Source organism: Athene noctua, chromosome 16 (genome assembly GCF_965140245.1).
Source record: "Athene noctua chromosome 16, bAthNoc1.hap1.1, whole genome shotgun sequence".
Taxonomy (NCBI): domain Eukaryota; kingdom Metazoa; phylum Chordata; class Aves; order Strigiformes; family Strigidae; genus Athene; species Athene noctua.
This window is the reverse complement of record NC_134052.1, coordinates 16770003-16787702: the sequence shown is the minus strand read 5'-3', so window position 1 is coordinate 16787702 and position 17700 is coordinate 16770003. Positions and strand designations below refer to the sequence as shown.

The window sequence follows — 17700 nt, the reverse complement described above, 5'->3', positions numbered from 1 at the left end:
CGGGGCCGCTTTGGGGGCGCACGGCGGGGCCGCCCCTTCCCGGCCCGTCCGTCCCTTAAAGCGCTCCGCCGGCCATGCTGCCCTGCGGGCGGGCGCTGCTGCTCCGCCCGGCGGGGCTGCTCCGCCCGCCCCCCCGCCCCGGGGCCGCCCGCCGAGCTCGCTGCGGGCCGGGAGAGCGGCCGGCGGGGCGCGGGGCCGCGCTGCCCGCGGGGCCGGACCTGCGGCATTTCCTGAGGGCGGCCGCGCCGCGGGAGGCGCCGTTCGGGCCGCAGCCGGCGCCGGGCTCAGCCCCCGGGGCCGGGAGAGGTCTGTGGTGCCCGGGGGGGTTGGGGGTGGCCGTGCCCCGCTGCCCGGCCGGCGGCGCCCCGCGGCGGAGGAGCGAGGTGTTTGGGGGCCGGGAGGAGCCCGGCCCGCTCTGTCCCCGCCCGGCCGGGGCTGTGCGCGGCTCCCGGGCTGCGGTGCCCCGGGGGGGGTGTGTCATCGTGCTGAGTGTCCCGGTGACAACGCGGCTCAGCGCGGGGGGTGCTGCAGTGACGTGCTCGGGGGCGCCGGGGTTCCCCAGGATCTGCCTTTATTCCTTCGTGGGGGGGCGGCGGGCGAAGGCAGCGCGGGTGCGGCGGGACCGGAGGGCCCCGCCTGCAGCGGGGTCGCCCCGGCGGGTCGGTGTCACGCCGCCTCCCTTGCAGTGTACCTGGAGACCTACGGCTGCCAGATGAACGTCAGCGACGCGGAGATCGCCTGGGCCATCCTGCGGAAGAGCGGCTACGCCCGGGCGGAGGAGCCGGCGGAGGTGAGGCACCGCCGCGCCGCTGCCGGGCCCGTCCCGGCTCCTGCCCGCGCTCCAGGCCCGCAGGGTGCTGCGGTCTCTGCAGCCTGAGCTCGGCGCAGTAACGGGAGCTACTTAACAAGTGTGCTAGGAAGCTGTGGGTTGCCTTTTTTCTTTAAACTGCTGGGTTCTCTCTCTCAGTTGGAGAGGGATTGGGCACAGCGGGATGCTCCTGACTCATCTCTGAGTTTACTTCTACCACTTAGCAGAAGACTCCGCTTGTCTTCTGTTAGCTTGTCCCTTTGCTTGCTGAAACCCACCGTGTACTCGGGCAGATCTTTTTCCCTGAGTTAAGTGAGTTTTATAGTCTGCCTCTTCAGGCTACCCCTGCAGGGCACGAGTACTTACCGTTTGGCTTTTACAAATTATTCTTCCTTTTCTGTTGTTTTCAATTTAGGCAGATGTGATTCTCCTTGTCACCTGTTCCGTGAGGTAAGGAAATGTTGCTGCTGGTTCTGAACAGTTTTTAAGGAATCACCATTTGAAAACCAAGACAATTAACCTGTCGTGTAAAGAAAGGAACCTGCAGATGTGAACCTGCCTGGTCAGGTGCGGGGGGAGCTAGCTGGTGCTGCAGTGTACAACGTTAGTCATGCTGTGCATCGCAGTTAGACCTGCGCAGATGTGTGCTTTAATGATTTTAAAAAATTATTAATACTCTTCTGTCTGTTTTGAGGTGAACATCTCTTTAGTACCGGGTCTGTACTTCGAAAACCTGGGGAATACACTTGGGGTAATTTGGGATATAAACAGATAGGGAACTTTGTGTTTTCTGAATGCAGAAGATACAGGATGCTCGTTGTCACTTGCAGGGCAGCTCGCGCAGGCTGGTTGAGACTGAGCTTTGCTCCACAAGAGCTTAGTCCCTGAGTTGTTTCTGCAGTGCAGACGCTCCCAGGCGAGCGAAACGGTAGTAGATGAGAGTCCAGACATAACCCACACGCCACAAACGACACTTCCACTTGCCATCAGGCCGATGGTTCCCTGGTTTTGGTTGAATCCTCCTCCCAAGACACTTGGGCTGCTCCAGGTTGGGGTAAGCAACTGCTCCGATGTGCAGCCGTGGGAATAACCACCCGGTTCCTGGTTTCCCAGGGAGAAGGCGGAGCAGACGATCTGGAACCGCCTGCGGCAGCTGAAGGCGCTGAAGGCCCGGCGGCCGCGGGCTCGGGCACCCCTGCGCATCGGCATCCTCGGTACCGCGTCCCCTCTCCCTGGGTGGCACCAAACTAATTCAGCGGGGCAGAAGTAGCTGGTGGGGGAGTGTAACGGTGGGTGGGTGCTTCCTCACGGGGACCCTTCTCCCTGGGCGCAGGGTGCATGGCTGAGAGGCTGAAGGAGGAGATTCTGCACAGGGAGAAGCTGGTCGATGTTGTGGCAGGGCCCGATGCGTATCGTGACCTTCCCCGGCTGCTGGCCCTGGCGGAGTCAGGCCAGCGAGCTGCTAACGTCCTGCTGTCACTAGATGAGACTTACGCAGATATTCTGCCTGTCCAGACTAGCGCAGGTGGCACGACAGCGTTTGTGTGAGTACCTTTTTCCTGTGTGTTTCTGCGGCTCTGGTTTGGAAATAACTGCTGTGCAGAACAGACATGTCGGTGACAGCCGCTCCCCAGGAGACGCGACGCCTCGTTGCACTCGCTCCCTGCAGCCCACAGGCACGAGTCTGCCAGGCTGAGTGTTTGCTGCCGCTTCGCTGTCTGCCTGGGCCCTGGAGAGGCTGCCCCGTGCTCCGCCTGTCTGCGGGCTTCTCTTGCTCTCCTCGGAGAGTGCCGATTGTCTGAGCCTGGTGCTGCACCGAGTGATTTCTGTCCCACAGACATCTGTGCCTTTGTAGAGGCTGTGCCTCTCTCATCCCCTGCCTTCTGCTACGTCCTGCCCCAGGTTCTCCTGTTTAATTCTTTAATCCTCCATGCATTGTAACTTGTTGGCTTTGTTTCCTTTTGTTATGATAATAAGATGCCCAAACACAAAATCAGCCTCTGCTCAGCATGGCTGTAGAGCACGGAAGGGCAACATCACCCGCTGTGGGAACAGGGTGCAGAGGGATTGCTGCCAGATTGCAGTGTGAGGCTGTGCCTCCTTAATTGCTTTCCAAGTTTCTTGAAAACGTGCATGAAAAACTAGGAGTTGTTAGCCGGGGGCAAGCAGAAGCCAGCCCGGCTGGCAGGGTGTGTCAGGGGAAGCTGCAGAGCTGTGTGCTGCGGCCCGGGGGGGTGGCTGGGGCCACGGCCAGGTCACAGCAGGGCAGGACACGACCCGTGTGAGCGTGGCATGACCTCTGCTTCGCCGCTCGGCAGGTCGATCATGCGGGGCTGTGACAACATGTGCAGCTACTGCATCGTGCCCTTCACGCGTGGCCGGGAGAGGAGCCGCCCCGTCGCGTCCATCCTGCAGGAAGTGAGGCTGCTCTCGCAGCAGGTGAGGCCCGCGGGACCGGCCGTGGTTCTGAGCGCGGGGGTCCCGCTGACGCTGCCTCTGTCTGTGGAGGTGAGGTTAGCGGAGGCTGACCAGTTCCACCAGTGCCCTTTGGGTTCCCCTTGTAACACCCCAACACAGGGAAGGAAGGGAGGGCTTCCCTTGGAGACTCCTTGTAGTAAGAGTAAAACCACGGGCACCCTCGCAGCTCAACCATCCTGACCGGGTAGTGATTTTTACTCTGTTTATCTCGGTAGGGAGTGAAGGAGGTGACCCTTCTGGGTCAGAACGTCAACAGCTTTCGGGACACGTCTGAGGTGCAGTTCCAGTCGGCTGCTGCCCCGGCCCTCAGCCGTGGCTTTAGCACAGTCTACAGAGCTAAGCCAGGAGGGCTGCGCTTTGCACATCTTCTAGACCAGGTTTCTAGAATTGACCCAGAAATGAGGATCCGTTTCACCTCTCCACACCCCAAGGATTTTCCTGATGAGGCAAGTGTAAAATAAACGCTTGGACCTCTGCTTGCAGGCAGGCAGGTTCCTTCCCCAGGGAACGCGGGATGGGGAGTGGGAACAGCAGCTCCTGGGAGGGCAGCGCTGAAGGTGGCGGGTTTGAGCTTTGGGGAAGGCTTTTCTCCTTGGTGTCCTGGTGGAGTTGAGCTGTCGATGACTTGTCTCCTGATTGCCTGTCGCAGGTCCTGCAGCTCATCCAGGAGCGACACAACATCTGCAAACAGCTTCACCTCCCCGCGCAGAGCGGGAGCACGCGGGTCCTGGAGGCCATGCGGCGTGGGTGAGCGAGCGCCCTGCCCTGCCCCAGGCGGCTGGTTCCTCCTCACCGGTGCCGTGGTTGCCGGGTTAGTGAGTCTGTGCGTGTGTTAATTGCAGATACACAAGAGAAGCCTATTTGGAGCTCGTACAGCACGTGCGTGAGGCCATTCCAGGTAGGGGCTCCCCTTAGCTCGGCCTGAGCTCAGCGCAGCTCTACCCTCCTGCCTTCCGGGAGCGCAGGGCTCCCCCCTCCTTGGGGGAGGTGTGAGGCTGTGTCTCTGTTACAGGAGTGAGCTTGAGTAGCGATTTCATCGCCGGCTTCTGCGGAGAGACAGAAGATGATCACCAGCAGACCGTGTCCTTGCTGCGGGAAGTCCGCTACAACGTGGGCTTCCTGTTTGCCTACAGCATGAGGCAGGTGAGGGCAGGGCCTGGTGGAGACGGCTGTTACCTCTGGGCAGCTCGCCTAACTCCTGAGTGCTGTTTCTCACAATAAGACACTAAAAAAAAAACTCCAACCCTATTGAAAATAACACCTAAAGACTGGTTATATTGGTGGGTATTTTGCTGGCATGCAACGCCCCAAGGTTACGTGTTGCTGCAAGAGCTGCCTTTCTGCCTGAAAGGCTTCCAGCCCCCCGTGTGTGTGTGTCTGGTGTTACTGGGTGGGTGACCTGGCGCTGCAGATGCTCCAGAGCGACTCGACGAAGCAGCCGTGTCTGCAGAGACCTGCCTGCAGGCGCTTTCTCCTTGGTGGATCAGAAATTGTGCTGATGGAGCTGGGCTGGAGCCCAGCTGCAGAGTCTCTGTCAGTTGAGTCTGGAGAGAAGTGGTGAATTTTTAGAAGGCGTTTCTGTGAGAAGAGTGGATAGCTGACAAGTCTCTTTCAGAATGCTTCCCGCAGCGCGGGGTGTGGGCAGGGGGATTGGGAAGCAGAAGGAAGCAAGGGATGCGGATCACCTTCTAGCACATGGGGCTAGAAGTAGAATTCATCGCCTGTCCACGTGGGCAGGCAGGCACAGACACATCTCACGAGGGAGATGCAGAACTTCTCTTCACATGGCTGCCGGTGCTCAGCTTGGTGTGGGAGGAGTGTGAGGAAAGGATGTGGCTGGGGCTTAGTGCCTGAAAACACTCCTTAAGACTGTAAATACAAACTGAGGAGCCGCCGGGCTGGCTGGGGTCTGACAGGGTTCTGATCTCGGACTCTGGTTGTTGAGGAGCTGCACTTGCTTTGTCTGTTCACAGAAAACCCGGGCGTATCACCGGCTGCAAGACGACGTGCCTGCAGACGTAAAAAAGAGGCGGCTGGAGGAGCTCATCGCTGTCTTCCGAGAGGAGGCTGCAAGGGCAAACGAGGCGCTGGTGGGCCAGTCGCAGCTGGTGCTGGTGGAAGGGGTGAGTGTGCCCGGAGCAGAGCTGCCCTCCTCCCCTCTCGCCGGCCGGGCAGCGCTCGGGCCGTGCCCTCGGCCTTCCCCCCTCGCTTGCCCCACGCAGTCCCGCGCTCCCAGGCCGTGTGTTCTCGCCAGAGCAGCCGGCCTGGTCTGCCCGAGCGCGGGGCTGGGCCCAGGGGAGGGGGCAGGGCTGTGGCACAGTGGCTTTGGGGGGGTGTCGGCCCAGCAGCGCAGCCATGGGCCTTCGTTACCCGCCGAGCTGAACGGCGCGGAGTGCGGGTGTTCCTACTGTTATAATCAGACGAAGCCAATTTTTATAAAAATATATAATTTTACTTGGGTTCAATCAATTTAGGGTGGGAAGCAATAGGCAAAGCAGCGCTGGGTGCATGGAGAGCTGCAGCTCTGCCACACGCACCCCGAATTTCAAAAAACCCCGCGTTCTTATACTCTTGTGTCATTGTCTTTAACCAGTCTTTCTCATCAGATGACTGTCCTGCTCTTTTTCACTGGGTCATTTGGGTTGCTGGGGTGCGTGTCCTCCTCCCATTGGGTCTTTTGAAAGTTTCGAAACCTTGGTCTCTTGGCGCGCTTTTCTCCTATTGGATTTTTATTATTTTTTTTTAAAAGCCTCATGATCTCATCCTTTTGGCGGGCTCTTTTTTTTTTTTTTTTTAACAGAAATTACTTATCAGTTCTTGGTGGAGTTTTTTTTTTTAAGGCATAGTTACATTGTTCCCATCTAATGTTAGGTGGGGTTTCGGAGACACGGTTACATTGCTCCAATCTGAATGGCCCATTTTACATTTAATTGTCTAGCATTTACAGGTCGTTCAAGTGTACCTACCCGCCTTGCCCAGCCCAGCAGACTAGTTACAATAGTTTTTATTACAACACCCACCCTGCTTAATTTAGCAAATTAGTTACAATAAATTATTACACTACCGGCGGGGTAAAGCCCAGCAGTGCATGGGCGCCGTGGCCGTGCGGTGATGTGTCCTGCCCTCCTCCCAGCCCAGCAAGCGCTCGGCCTCGGAGCTGTGCGGGAGGAACGACGGCAACATCAAGGTCATCTTCCCCGACACCGAGACGCCGGATGCCGGCGGCTGCGAGGCTGCGGCCAGGGCCCGGCCCGGGGACTACGTGCTGGTGAAGGTGACGTGTCTGCAGCCCTGCTCTCCTTGGGCTCTTTTCCTTGCACAGTGGAGCAGCTGCTGCCGGGAGAGCCTAAAATGGGAATGGATCCTCCTCAGCCTTCCTGTGCCTGACGACTGTTGTGCTCTTTCTTTCAGGTCACCTCTGCCACCTCTCAGAGCCTGAGGGGGGTCCTGCTCTGCCGCACCAGCCTGTCCCGCGCTGCAGCCTGTGGCTGAGCTGTCCCCGCTGCAGGAGGGAACAGGGAAGTTTGGCCAGGTGGAGACAGGGTAAAAACGGGAGATAGAGAGATATATATTAGAACACATAAATGAAACAGTAACAATAAAATATATTTCTGTTTTGGCAACAACCTACACATCTGTAGGCCGAGGGCTGGAAGCTGTGTCAGCGCTGGGTGATCTTGTCCCTCTGCAGCCACCCTGACCTGGGGCACGTCCACAGCACAGTCCAGCTCCAGAAACCTGCGTCTGCGGAGCGGGTGCTTCCTGCTAGCTCAGGGGAACTCAGGAGCCACAAAAACTGGGAGTGACTACAAAGTACAGCTCTAGCAGCTGCTGGAGAACGGCAGGAGTCCTGCCAAAGGGGACAAAGAACTGAAAGAACAGGAGATTGTGATGAATCCTTTCCAAACATTGGTAACTTCACTACCTTCAGAATGCTTGGAAAGGGGAAGTAAGCAACTGCACCGTGCCTCTAGGGTAAGGAGTAGGAGTGGTGCTTAATCCCTTGTGCCTGAGGCGCAGCCTTGCCCTTGTCCCGGGGCTCTTTGGCTCCAGGCTGCAGCAGACCTAAGGGGGTGGGGGGTGAGGACCCGCTGCCAGCCGAGGGTTCTCAGCCTGTGAAAACTCGAGGTGCGGCTTTGTGATCCAGGCACCTGCAGGTGCCCTTCCCTCTGCTCGCTCGGGCAGGGAAAGGGTTGTACTGACTGGAAGGGCCAGTAAGTTCTTTAAATGCATCCTACAGTTCCTTGGTTGCGTCAGCCTGCAGCTGCCCTGGCTCTGCTAAATCCAGAGGAGGGCCTGTACCCTGCGCCTAAACTCTTGTGAGATGTGAGAAAGGATCACCCCTTTTAGTCTAGGTAATCTTGTTATTAAATCATTGTAAAAGGCTCTATCCAGTGACCAGCTTTGAAGGAATGGTTGATCAGCTCCTAATAGAGTAGTCATGACATGAATTTGTAGACTTTGTAAATAAATGCAAAAGGGTTTTGCTAGGAAGCCTTCTCTCATCTCTTTTTGGGATGTAAGTGTATCTCTCTGAAAGCAGCACAGCTCACTGAATATTCATTAGACAAATACATTTTCCTCATTGTCTCAGAGCTGATTCTCCTCATGGAAGTGAATCAGCACAGTTACTGTCGGTGCTGAGGGGCCAAGACCCCAGCGGTGCCATCCCACACACCCCCAAGGGGGAAGTGTCGGGGCTGGAATTCACAACCCGGATCCCCAACCTCGGCTGCCTGGCGCGGGCCAGCCCTGGGCCCACGGGCGCTTAGGGAGGAGGCAGGAGAAGCTGCCTGGTGTGAAACCAAGGGGGCAGCGGGGTGCACGAGCCATGTCCCCCTCAATCCACTGTGTGCTAATGAAAGCAGGGGGTGGGTGGCCTGATTTGAACCCCCCTGCAGCATCTTTTAGCTGCCTTTCCCTCCTTGAAAGCGTGGCCCGGGGCAGCACCCCTGCAAAGGGCTGACGCCCCCCTGTCACTGCCCGCTTTGACCCTCTCCCCGCTCCGGGAGCAGTGTGCCCTCCCAGCTCCAGCCAGCTGCCCGTGTTTTACAATCATTATTTTAAGAGCAGGAGACTAATGAGGAGGAGAGCTGGGTTGTACATTTTGATGAGGAGGTGATAACGCTGGCTGCACAGACTCCCCGGGGAGCCGTAGCGCTCACCATTTGCCTCGCCTCCTTAGTTTTTATAGGCCTCGGGAATGAAGGCTGAGGCTCTAAGGCAGCACAGCATCCATTAGGCAGCGCTTACAGTGACCTTGGAGGCTGAGTCAGTCATTTGCCTCTGCCTGAAAGCAGGAATGGCTTTTTCTCGGGGGCTAGAGGTGGGGTGCGGCTTCTGTATCGCTTGTCAGAAGATTTGCTCCCTGAGTTCTGCTGTCGGGAAGGCTCAGCTTGTGCCTCGCCTTCATTCTGCCTCGCGCTTGTTCTTATTTCTTCTCCCAGGCGGAGCAGGGACGAGAGTCCTGAACTCCACAGGACTTTAAATCCCTCACGCTGATTTATACCTCTGCCTTCTGCGACCGGCACCTGAAGCGCTGGGGCACTTCGGCAGGCCTCGGTGATGGAAGGGATTGGTTTGGTGGGAATTGCTGCTGTAAGGGCTGAGGCTCCAGACCGGGTGCTGTAAACACACTGTCCCTGCTCTGCCAGGGATCAGCACCCAGGCTGGGGAGGGACGTGACTGCCTGGGATTTGGTACCAGCGAAGAGGCCTGCTAGGTGTTTATTATTAGAGCACAGGGTTTAAAAGCCTTAATTTCAACCAATTTTGTAAGTGTCCTCTTAAGATCCGTTTTGTAATGAAGCTCAGTCCTTGCCTCCAGCATCCCAAGCTCTGGGAACAAGCTCTGGTTGTTCCCGAGGGGCCGCAGGAGGCAGCAGCCCCTGTTAGAGCTTCAGAGCTGGATCCTGGTCTTGTTCTGCGGGAGAAGAGCCGCAGTCAGGCCCTGCCAGGCTCCGCTTTAGGCCCTGCCAGGCTCCGCTTGCTTCCGGGCACAGCAGGAGACGTTCCTCGGGCAGAGCACTGTGCCTGGATGCTGGGTGGGATTTTGGTCTAGGGATGACTCAGGAATCTTCCTCGGGTAAGACCCCCAGCTCTAACCCCCTCCTAGCGGCGCTCAGCCTGCCCGGACCCGCTCGGGGTGGGAACTGCTGGAGGTAACAGCTCCAGAAATCACCAGCCTCAGGAAGCAAAAATAAAAGGGTGGAAAAGAAGCGTGTCAGAGCCATGGGAGTATTTATTCACATGGGTTTGGGGTTATCTGCACCCCATTTCTGCTTGTTACGTTCCTGTGGTTCCATGTTTATATTCCCAGCGTTGGGCAGAGCGGATTTCCCAAGCCAAGGAGACCAACCACCTTTTAACCCGGCCCTGAACCATCCCCAGAAAACATTGTGTGCTGGACGCACCCTGGAAAAGGTGCAGGAAAAGTCACAGCAGCCATCTCTGTCCAGGTCCTTTGCTGAGGCTGATTCTTTAGGTAGGAGATTAGCGGGATTGTGTGAAATGCCCGGGGCATGAGCACCAAACGCCTTCAGTGAGGAGCCCCGGGGCCGCGCTTGCCCTGTGCAAAGCCCGACTGGGCTCGTTAGGAGCCGGTGGCCGAGGCAGCAAATGAACAAACCTGCTGGAAAAACACACCCAAACACACCGACCTGGAAGGGGCAGGCGGGCTCTGGGGACGTCGGTCGATGCACAAGCGAGACACGAACCGGCCCTGGGGCTGCTCCTGCCGGGCTGGGCTGGGGCTGGGCGCTGCCTGCGAGCCCCCGGCTCCGGCCACGGCTGTGCCCAGGTTGGGGAAGCCCCGTGCCTGGGGACACCGGCGCCTCATCGCAGCTCCAGCCCGGTCCAGCGTCACCTACGTCATGATAAAACCCGGGGTTTATGCTGCTGAGAAGAGGCCTGTGCCGTCGGCCGTGCCCTGCTGCAGTGACCGTGAGCCTCGGGCGCAGGACGGCGCTGCCCGGCCCCTCCCTGTGGCTTCAGCCACTCGCTTTGTTTTAATCTCATTTCTGGCTAAAGCAGAGTCTCATTCTGAGCGCAACCTCTGCTGCCAGGGCAAAGCAGCTCTGGGACTCGTTCCCCTTCCCACCTCTCCTGCTCCCTGGCGTCCCTCCTGATTTACCACAGGATGGGGCCCGGCTCGTAGGCAGCTGTGAGGCAGCTCTCGGTGTCACACAGCGACTCCAGCACCAGTAACCGCAGCGCCAGGGCTCTGCCCTGTCCCACGGCCTCTCGCACGAGCGAGGACACGTGTTAACCCCCCTGGCTTGGCCGGGCCTTTCGGGGGCGAGCAGAGCCCTGCCTCGCCTTGCCTCTCCAACAGCTCCCTCCTTCCCAGGAACTTGTCCCAGGATCCTTCTGGAGAACACACAAACCTTTATTTGCCTCCCTCCAGCCAGTCGTGCCCCAGTTACACCCATGGGCAAACACCTAATGAGGCATTTGGCAGCTCAGTGCTGGGCTGACATTTACTTTCAAGCACCAGCCGTGCCCTGAGGCACCTCCTGACACCAGGATTTCACAACACGCAACCCGCACGCTTCCCTTTTCTGCCTGCGGAGCATGTTGAGTGAGGCCGAACATCGCCACGAACACGCAAAGAACTTCACGTGGTACAAAGGTCGCTGTCAGGGAGAACAAGAGCCCCTTTGTTCTCCGGGCCCCCATCGCGCAGCCCTGGAGAGGGAACCTGTTTGTCCTCAGGTCTGGCTGCGGGGCGGCGGGGGGGCGCAGTCGGCGGCGGGCGCTCGGAGCCGGTGTTCCGCTGCTCCTTCCCGCCGTTTATCGGCCTAAGGACAAGCTCAGGCGATGCCTGTCGCTTGCTCCCTTCTCCAAGACTCTCGAAGCAGTCAGGGCAGAGCAGCGGGGGTTTTGCCAGAGCCGGAGCTGCCTGTGGCCTGTCACGATCCCCCAGGGCTCTGCAGCCTGTTTTCCCTCCACACATCAGGGGAGCCGGAGGCACAGACCGCGCCGTCCCTGACGGCAGCTGGCGAGCGCAGTTTGCTGTCGGCCAGCCCAGGACCTGCGCGCTGCAGCGGTGGCAGGTGACAGAGGCACTGCCGTGAGTGATGCACCGAGCAGCCTGCCGGCCTGCGCCGGGCCTCAAGCGCTTTCCTTCCCTTTTCTCACGGGTTTTCACTTCAGCAGACAGGCTGCGAGGGCTGGAGAGCCCTTCTCCCCCAGGCCGCCTCCTCCTCCTCCCTCCGCCAGTCGTGCTGCAGGTTGGAGGTTTCCTTCGGTGGCTTTTCATCACCATTGCTGGAGTTACCTCTTTGCATAAAGCTTTGGGGTTTAATGCAACATAAAGAACTTTCAAAACTGTTTTCCATTTCTAAGGTTAGATTAGTTCACTCTTTAGCTCACGTCTGTCCGGGACTGGCTGCGGCCGGGTTCCAGCAGGAAGGTGGCACCTGCTCCTCAAGGCTCCTCTGCTGCCGCTGGCAGGCTCTGCCGCGCTGGGAACACAAGGGGCTCTGCCCGCGTCCCCCCCGTGTCCCCCCCGGTGTCCCCCCAGCCCAGGCCCAGCTGCTCTGCTGCCGGCCCCTCCGCGGAGCAACGCGCCCTCCTGGAGCTGCGCGCGGCCGGTGAGCGGCAGCGCGGCTTTGCCAGGGTTTTGTGGATTCAGTGCGGAGCTTTGCAAGTCTGTCACAGTAACTGCTGTTCTCTGGGGCTTGGGAGTCCTGTGGCTTTTCTTCCTCCCTTGTGAGCAATTTATTTCCTTTACTGACAGCTAACTATTGACTTCTCGTTCTCCTGAAGATGAGATGTCCTCTCTCATCAGGTTTAAATTAGTTTTATCTTTGGACTTTCCTATTAATAAGCTCTCATCGTGGTGTCATTACTTGATATCTATTTTCTGATTTTTTCCATTAATGGCTCTATATCTTCCAGATATTTTTCAAGTATCTTTTTCCCCTGCTGCCTGCATTATTTAATAGTCAGAGACAGATCGGGGACGTGAGGGTGGTCAGACGCTGGGCACAGGCGGGTGTGGAGCGGCCGAGAGCAGGGAAGGGCGCTGGGCTGGCGCCGGGCTGGCGGGGACGGCCACGGGCTCCCCCGCTCCATCTCTCTGCACCCCTCTAACCCCAGCTGAGCGCTGCTACCCCGGGCGCTCTCAGGAGCATGAATCAATAGAGTAATTAAAATTCCTCCCATGAGGTGGTGCAGTTCATTCGGACAGCTGTACCGGGCTCTCTCTGGGAAAAAGACTTTCTGTGCCCCCCCGCAGGCTCCCCGTGTGCCCAATCCTGTGCCCGGGCCGCGGGTCTGGCCCTTGGGCAGTAGCCCCGGGGCTAGAGGCACCTCTCGGCTCCCTGGCAGGGTGGCTCCAGGACGCGGGGGGAGCCGGAGCAGCTGCCCACCCTGGGAACGCCGCTGAGCCGGGCATCTGCTCGTGGAGATTAACAGGAACGTTGATGTTTTACCTGGAGAACTCACAGGATCAAACAACACAGTAGGGTTCAAACCAGCGTTTTGCCTAAAATGTCAGAATTTCAGAGAGCAAAGCCTCGCTCTGCAGGGAGCTGTGCGCTGCGGGCAGCAGGACGGACCCCGGCAGCGCGGCCGCCCCGTGCGGAGCCTCCCCCCGTCACAGGGAGCCCCCAGCCCCTTCTGCCCCCCAAAAGTTTGTGGGTGGGAGGTACCAGCTGCTCTTTCTCACTGCAGACATCACTGCTAGCGGGGAAACTTGGGAACTTGTTTTCCACCAGGGAAAAGCTGACAGCGCAGTGGAAGCGCAGCCCTGCACGTGGTGATTTGGCCGAGCCGCTGTCGGCTGCTGACCCGTGGAGGGGAGATCGTGGTGGCCAGGGCTGGTGGCCCCCCGCAGCAGGAGCCTGGGGGGTCTCTCGTAATGTGCCAGCTGCAGCGGGATGGTGCGGGGCTTCGTGTGCCCGTTAGCAGAACTTCCCCTAGGAAACTGGAGTGAAAGGGAATTATTTCACACTATCTCAAAGGGGCCCGTGACCGGGGTCTCTGCTCCCGCTGGGTCCAAGCAGCCGGGCTGGTGGGAGCTGCTGCTGGGAGCGCAGGGACGGGCCGTGCCAGCCCGGCCGAGTGCTTTCAGCTTCAGGGATTGTCACATTGTGCCTTCAGCGGTGTCCAAAGCAAAGCCCATCGGTGTCGGAAACACCCTGAGTCTCCTTAAGACCAGGCAAAGGCTTTCCCTGGGCTTCATTCGCTGGCGTGGGGCGAGGGGGGTGGGCAGTGGGGCTGGGTCGGCCGCGTGGGGGGAGGATTAATGCAGGAATGAACCTCATTTCCCTTCGTACGCTGCTCACATTAACGAGGAGGAGAAAGGTGCCCGATTCCTTGAAAGGAAACCCTGGTACGACACCAGCCTGATGCCCGGTGGCGTTTCTAACAGAGCTATCGGGGTGCTCCGGGGACGCCCCCGTTCGTGGTGTGGCTGCTGCCTGCAAAGTCGGGTCACGGGGGGGATCAGCTGGCCCAGGCCCTGCTCTTGGCTCACATGCAAAAATTACACAGTAAACTACAACCAACTGCAGAACGGGTAATTTGCAGCAGCGCCTACAGCGCTGTGTTTAGGCTGATTAATATTCAGCGCACTGCTGTGGAAATGAAAAGCCAGACAGAATTGTCCTCCTCCCCTTTCTGCATCCATGAAGATACCAAGGGTAATGGCTGAAGCACAGAAACAAACAAGATTCACTTTTGGTCAGGCTGACACAGGGATTTTGAGCCTAAACGAGGTGTTCTGTTCTCTTTGGGTTATGTAGCCTCCTCTTTTAACCTGTTTTTTCTTTCTTTTTAAAACGTTGCCCTTCTGTTATTTAATTACAGCAAGTTTGAAAAAGAATAGTGGGAGGTTTTCTTTGAAGCTGTCGGAACAAACCAGTAGGCACTTAAAGAAACAGTTTCTCCTTAAAAAATTGAAACGCTCTGATATTTTGAAAAAAAGATTCTTCCCATGATTTCTGGATCAAAACTCCATTTTGAAAAGCCCTTTTACTGTCCGTGTGGAAACTCTCCCCATCCCACGCTCGGAAGCGAGCACAGGCCTGCCGGGAGCAGCGGTACCGGCCGGCAGGACGATGCTCCGGGGCCGCGGGGACAAACCGAGCTCCGGCACCCTCAGTGCTCGTCCTCCCTCCGCTGCCCCCGCCAGGCGCCCACCCTGGCCCTTGTCCCCGTCCCCCCCAGGGCTCTCCCAGCCCCTTGCTCTGTCCCCAGGCGGGGCTGGGTGCTCTCCCGTAACAAAGCACCTGACGGAGCGGGAAGCAGAGCTGAGGCCGCTGTTTGCCTTCAGGGTTTTTGCATTTACGTGGGCCAAAATAAACCCTCACCTGGCAGCCCCAGACCTCGTGTTTTTGCAAACAGAAGCCGGGTGGGAGCGGGCTGGCGCGTTCTCCGCGCAAACCCTGCGAGGGACAGGCCCTGTGTCCCAGCCGCTGTGGGGGGAATGGGTGGGGGCAGAGGGGCCTCTGGGTGCCCCCTGCTCCTCCATGGCGCCCCTGGGCACCGGCTGAGGAAATCCAGCCCAAACCCACGTTGGGGCCCTTGTAAATGGGGCTCACAGGGGTCCGAATTGTCCCCAGGTCGCACCCCGGGGCCGGGCGGTGCCAGCGGCAGGAACAGCCCCTGTGGCACCATTTTACACCAGTATTGGGGCGTCAAACCGGAGCTGCTGGCTCCACGGGGCTCGTGGTGGCCCCCGGCCGCCCCTGGCTGCGCGGGAGCATTGGTGGGAGCCACCCCCATGGCACGACGCCGGCTGGAAGGATTTGCTTTTTGGCGTTTTGGTGCTAGGATCACCGAGGAAACTTTCACACCTGTCTCTGCAATTATTCCCAGCCAGTGAGCCCGGGCTGGGAACTGGCATCTTCTCTCTTTCCTTAGCGCCTGGAAACCCGACGTGCCCGGCGAGCTGCTGCGTTCGACTGCGCGGGCCAGGGCGATGCCGCTCTCCCTCCTCCCCCCGCAGCCCCCCCGCCCGCTGAGCACACGCAGCCTGATGTCCCCAGCCTCGGCAGGGACGTCCCGAGCGGCTCCGTGGTGTCCGTACGTCTGTGCTCAAGTGCCAGGGCCGGGGGGCCTCCTGCCCCCGCTCAGGGCATCGCTCACTCGCAGGCTGCCGCAGCTGGGTAAAAGGAGCAGGGGCAGGAGGAGAGGCTGGGCCCCCCCCGACGTTTGGGGACGCCTCAGTCACCCCACTGACTTTGAAAAGGGCAGCGGGAAACTCCGAGGGGTTTAGAGGAACATTTAGACTCCTGAATGCTCAGCCACAGCGTGCAGGAGCTATAGGTCAGGCTACAGGAAAACGGTCTTTCCCCCGTGAAAATTTTTGGTCTTTCATGAAAAAGAAAAGAAAACTGAGAGCTTTTGCTCACAAATCAAATAATTCTATGGGGAACTTCAGCTGAAGTACTTGATTTTTGGATCAGCTACACAGGAGATCTTCACTCCTCCAGCTGAGCCTTTCCTCCCCAGCGCCGCTGCTGCTTGGCAGAGCTCTGGCCTCTGCACAGAGACAGTTTAATACAAAAAACCCCACTTTCTGCCAAAACCAGTTCAGATGTGAAGTTTCAGAGCAGCACTAGTGCCAGCTACAGGGGCCAGGACGCGCCGGCGGGCGGCTCTGTGGCAGCCCCGGGTCGGGGCTCAGGCCGGGGCGAGGAGGCAGCGCAGGGGCCCGGTGGCGGGGCTGGGGTCTGCGCTGGAGATGCTCACCCTGAGCTGGGGCTGTGGCTCCGGCGGCACGTGCTGCTCGGGGTGCTCCCGGCTGCTGGCACCCACCACCTCCCGCTTCCCAGCACCTTCGGCTCTCCTCCTCTCTTCACCTTTTTCTTTTCTTTCCGTGGGCAGGTACAGCGGGGCGGCACACACGCTGCGGAACGCTGCCAGCGGCCGCGTCACCGGCTGGAACCACAAACCGCAAAAAGTTGAGTGTAAATGTGAGAAGCAGGTCACCGAGGCGGGAGCGGGAGCCCTGGCCCTGGGCGCAGGGGCTCTGGGGCCCGGGGCAGAGGGACCCGCGAAGGGCAGAGGCAGAGGAGGGTGTTGGTGCGTCCCGGCAGAGCCCACACGGGCGCTGGCGCACGCGGAGCCGGCGGCGATGGAGGCTGCAGGGCTCGGGGGTCTGGCACTGGCCGAGCAGCCGTTCTGCGCGGGGGCTGCGGCACAGCCACCCCCGGGACGCGTTTAGATGTGGGGAGCAGCCAACGAGCCGCCGTGGCCGGGCACGAGCTCCTCCTGCACCCAGAAACTCGCCAGCCGTCGCTGCCCGCTCAGCCCCGGGGTCCCGGGGGTCCCAGGCACAGCCCGGGGGGGGCTGCCCCGGCGGGGCCCCAGGGATGTGTTTGTTCATGTCAAACAGCTCCCAGCTCGCTGGCAACAAGCAGAGAGCAAGAACAGAGAATAAAAGAACCAGCAGCTCGGGGACAAGGGCAGAATAAATCTGCATAAATACAAATGAGGGGAATATTTATTTCTCACATTGACCACATTTCTGTAGCTACTTTAAATTGCGAGAGAGGCACAGGTCTGCCAGGGCTGGGCAGGGCTTAGGCTCAGCTCTGGGGCTGCAGCTTGTCGTGGTTCCCCACCTTTCCATCAGAGTCATCTATTCAATATTCTTTGCATGTGAGTTACTCCTGTAGCTGATAGGAGAGATAAATAACAAAACCCTTGCAAATGCAAAAATCCTTCAGCAGTTTGGAAAGAAACCAAATCCCGTGCTGAATGCAGATGAAGAAAAATCCTTTTTATTGTAAGGAGTAACAGAAGGGATGTGAATCCACCTCACCCACAATGCAGCACACCCAAATCCACTTGGAGATTACAAGACAGGATAGCATTTACTCTGATCAGTTCAAAGCATAACTGTTTGGGAACAAATCAGCTAAGTACACGTCTGGATTAGACTCTAGGCCTTTTTTTGCCTTCTTTTTAACAGTATGAAATCACTGGAAACAGCAAAATTTCCCTTTGAAATGGTAAACTAATCAAGAAGCAGGAGAGCAAAGACAAAGCATTTACCTTTCAACAGCGTTTGTCCTTTTCTCCCTTCCCTGCATGGGAATTTGGGGCAGTTGGTCCAAGCTCACAAAATTCCCACGGGCCAGCTGCACGCACACCAAACCGCCAGTGCCAGCCAGACTGCCTGGGGCCAGCACCAGGAAAGTCTCTCCTGTGCTGAGCAATTACCTGGTCCAAACCACAGCCCTGATCTGGGTGAAACTCGGGTGTGCATGGGGAAGGAGCAGAGGATCAGGGCAGAACCTTTCTCAGGGGTTGCCGTGATGAGTGGCTTGTGGCCATGGCACTGGGAGGGCACGTGGGCATGAGCCAGGGCTTCTGCCTCTGGGTCCACTGTCAGCAGCATCACTGGCATGGCCAACCATGGGCATGGCCAACCATGGGCATGGCCAACCATGAGCACAG

The 17700-nt window shown here is 58.6% G+C and overlaps 1 protein-coding gene across 2 annotated transcripts; it reads left to right on the top strand.

Moving 5' to 3' along the window:
- The first annotated feature begins 74 nt into the window (after window positions 1-74).
- On the top strand, window positions 75-7776 carry CDK5RAP1 (CDK5RAP1 mitochondrial tRNA methylthiotransferase). 2 transcript variants are annotated; one of them, XR_012634651.1, is made up of 14 exons: window positions 75-306; window positions 687-790; window positions 1224-1258; window positions 1922-2022; window positions 2142-2352; window positions 3127-3247; window positions 3502-3732; window positions 3936-4033; window positions 4129-4184; window positions 4299-4429; window positions 5260-5409; window positions 6420-6560; window positions 6698-6829; window positions 6928-7776. XR_012634651.1 is itself a non-coding variant. In XM_074920443.1 (13 exons), the coding sequence occupies exons 1-13, from the start codon at window positions 75-77 to the stop codon at window positions 6776-6778; spliced, it is 1692 nt and encodes a 563-aa protein (XP_074776544.1). In that variant the 3' UTR covers window positions 6779-7776. The 2 variants fall into 2 exon arrangements, 1 of the variants encoding a protein (XP_074776544.1); XM_074920443.1 differs by having other exon boundaries at window positions 6698-7776.
- Window positions 7777-17700: the final 9924 nt, after the last annotated feature.

Bases quoted from the DNA above. Each gene is read 5' to 3' on its own strand.
- CDK5RAP1 (XM_074920443.1), top strand. From the start codon at position 75: ATGCTGCCCTGCGGGCGGGCGCTGCTGCTCCGCCCGGCGGGGCTGCTC. The intron at 3,733-3,935 runs GCAAGTGTAAAA...TGCCTGTCGCAG, and splicing joins CCAAGGATTTTCCTGATGAG to GTCCTGCAGCTCATCCAGGA. The intron at 5,410-6,419 runs GTGAGTGTGCCC...CCCTCCTCCCAG, and splicing joins AGCTGGTGCTGGTGGAAGGG to CCCAGCAAGCGCTCGGCCTC.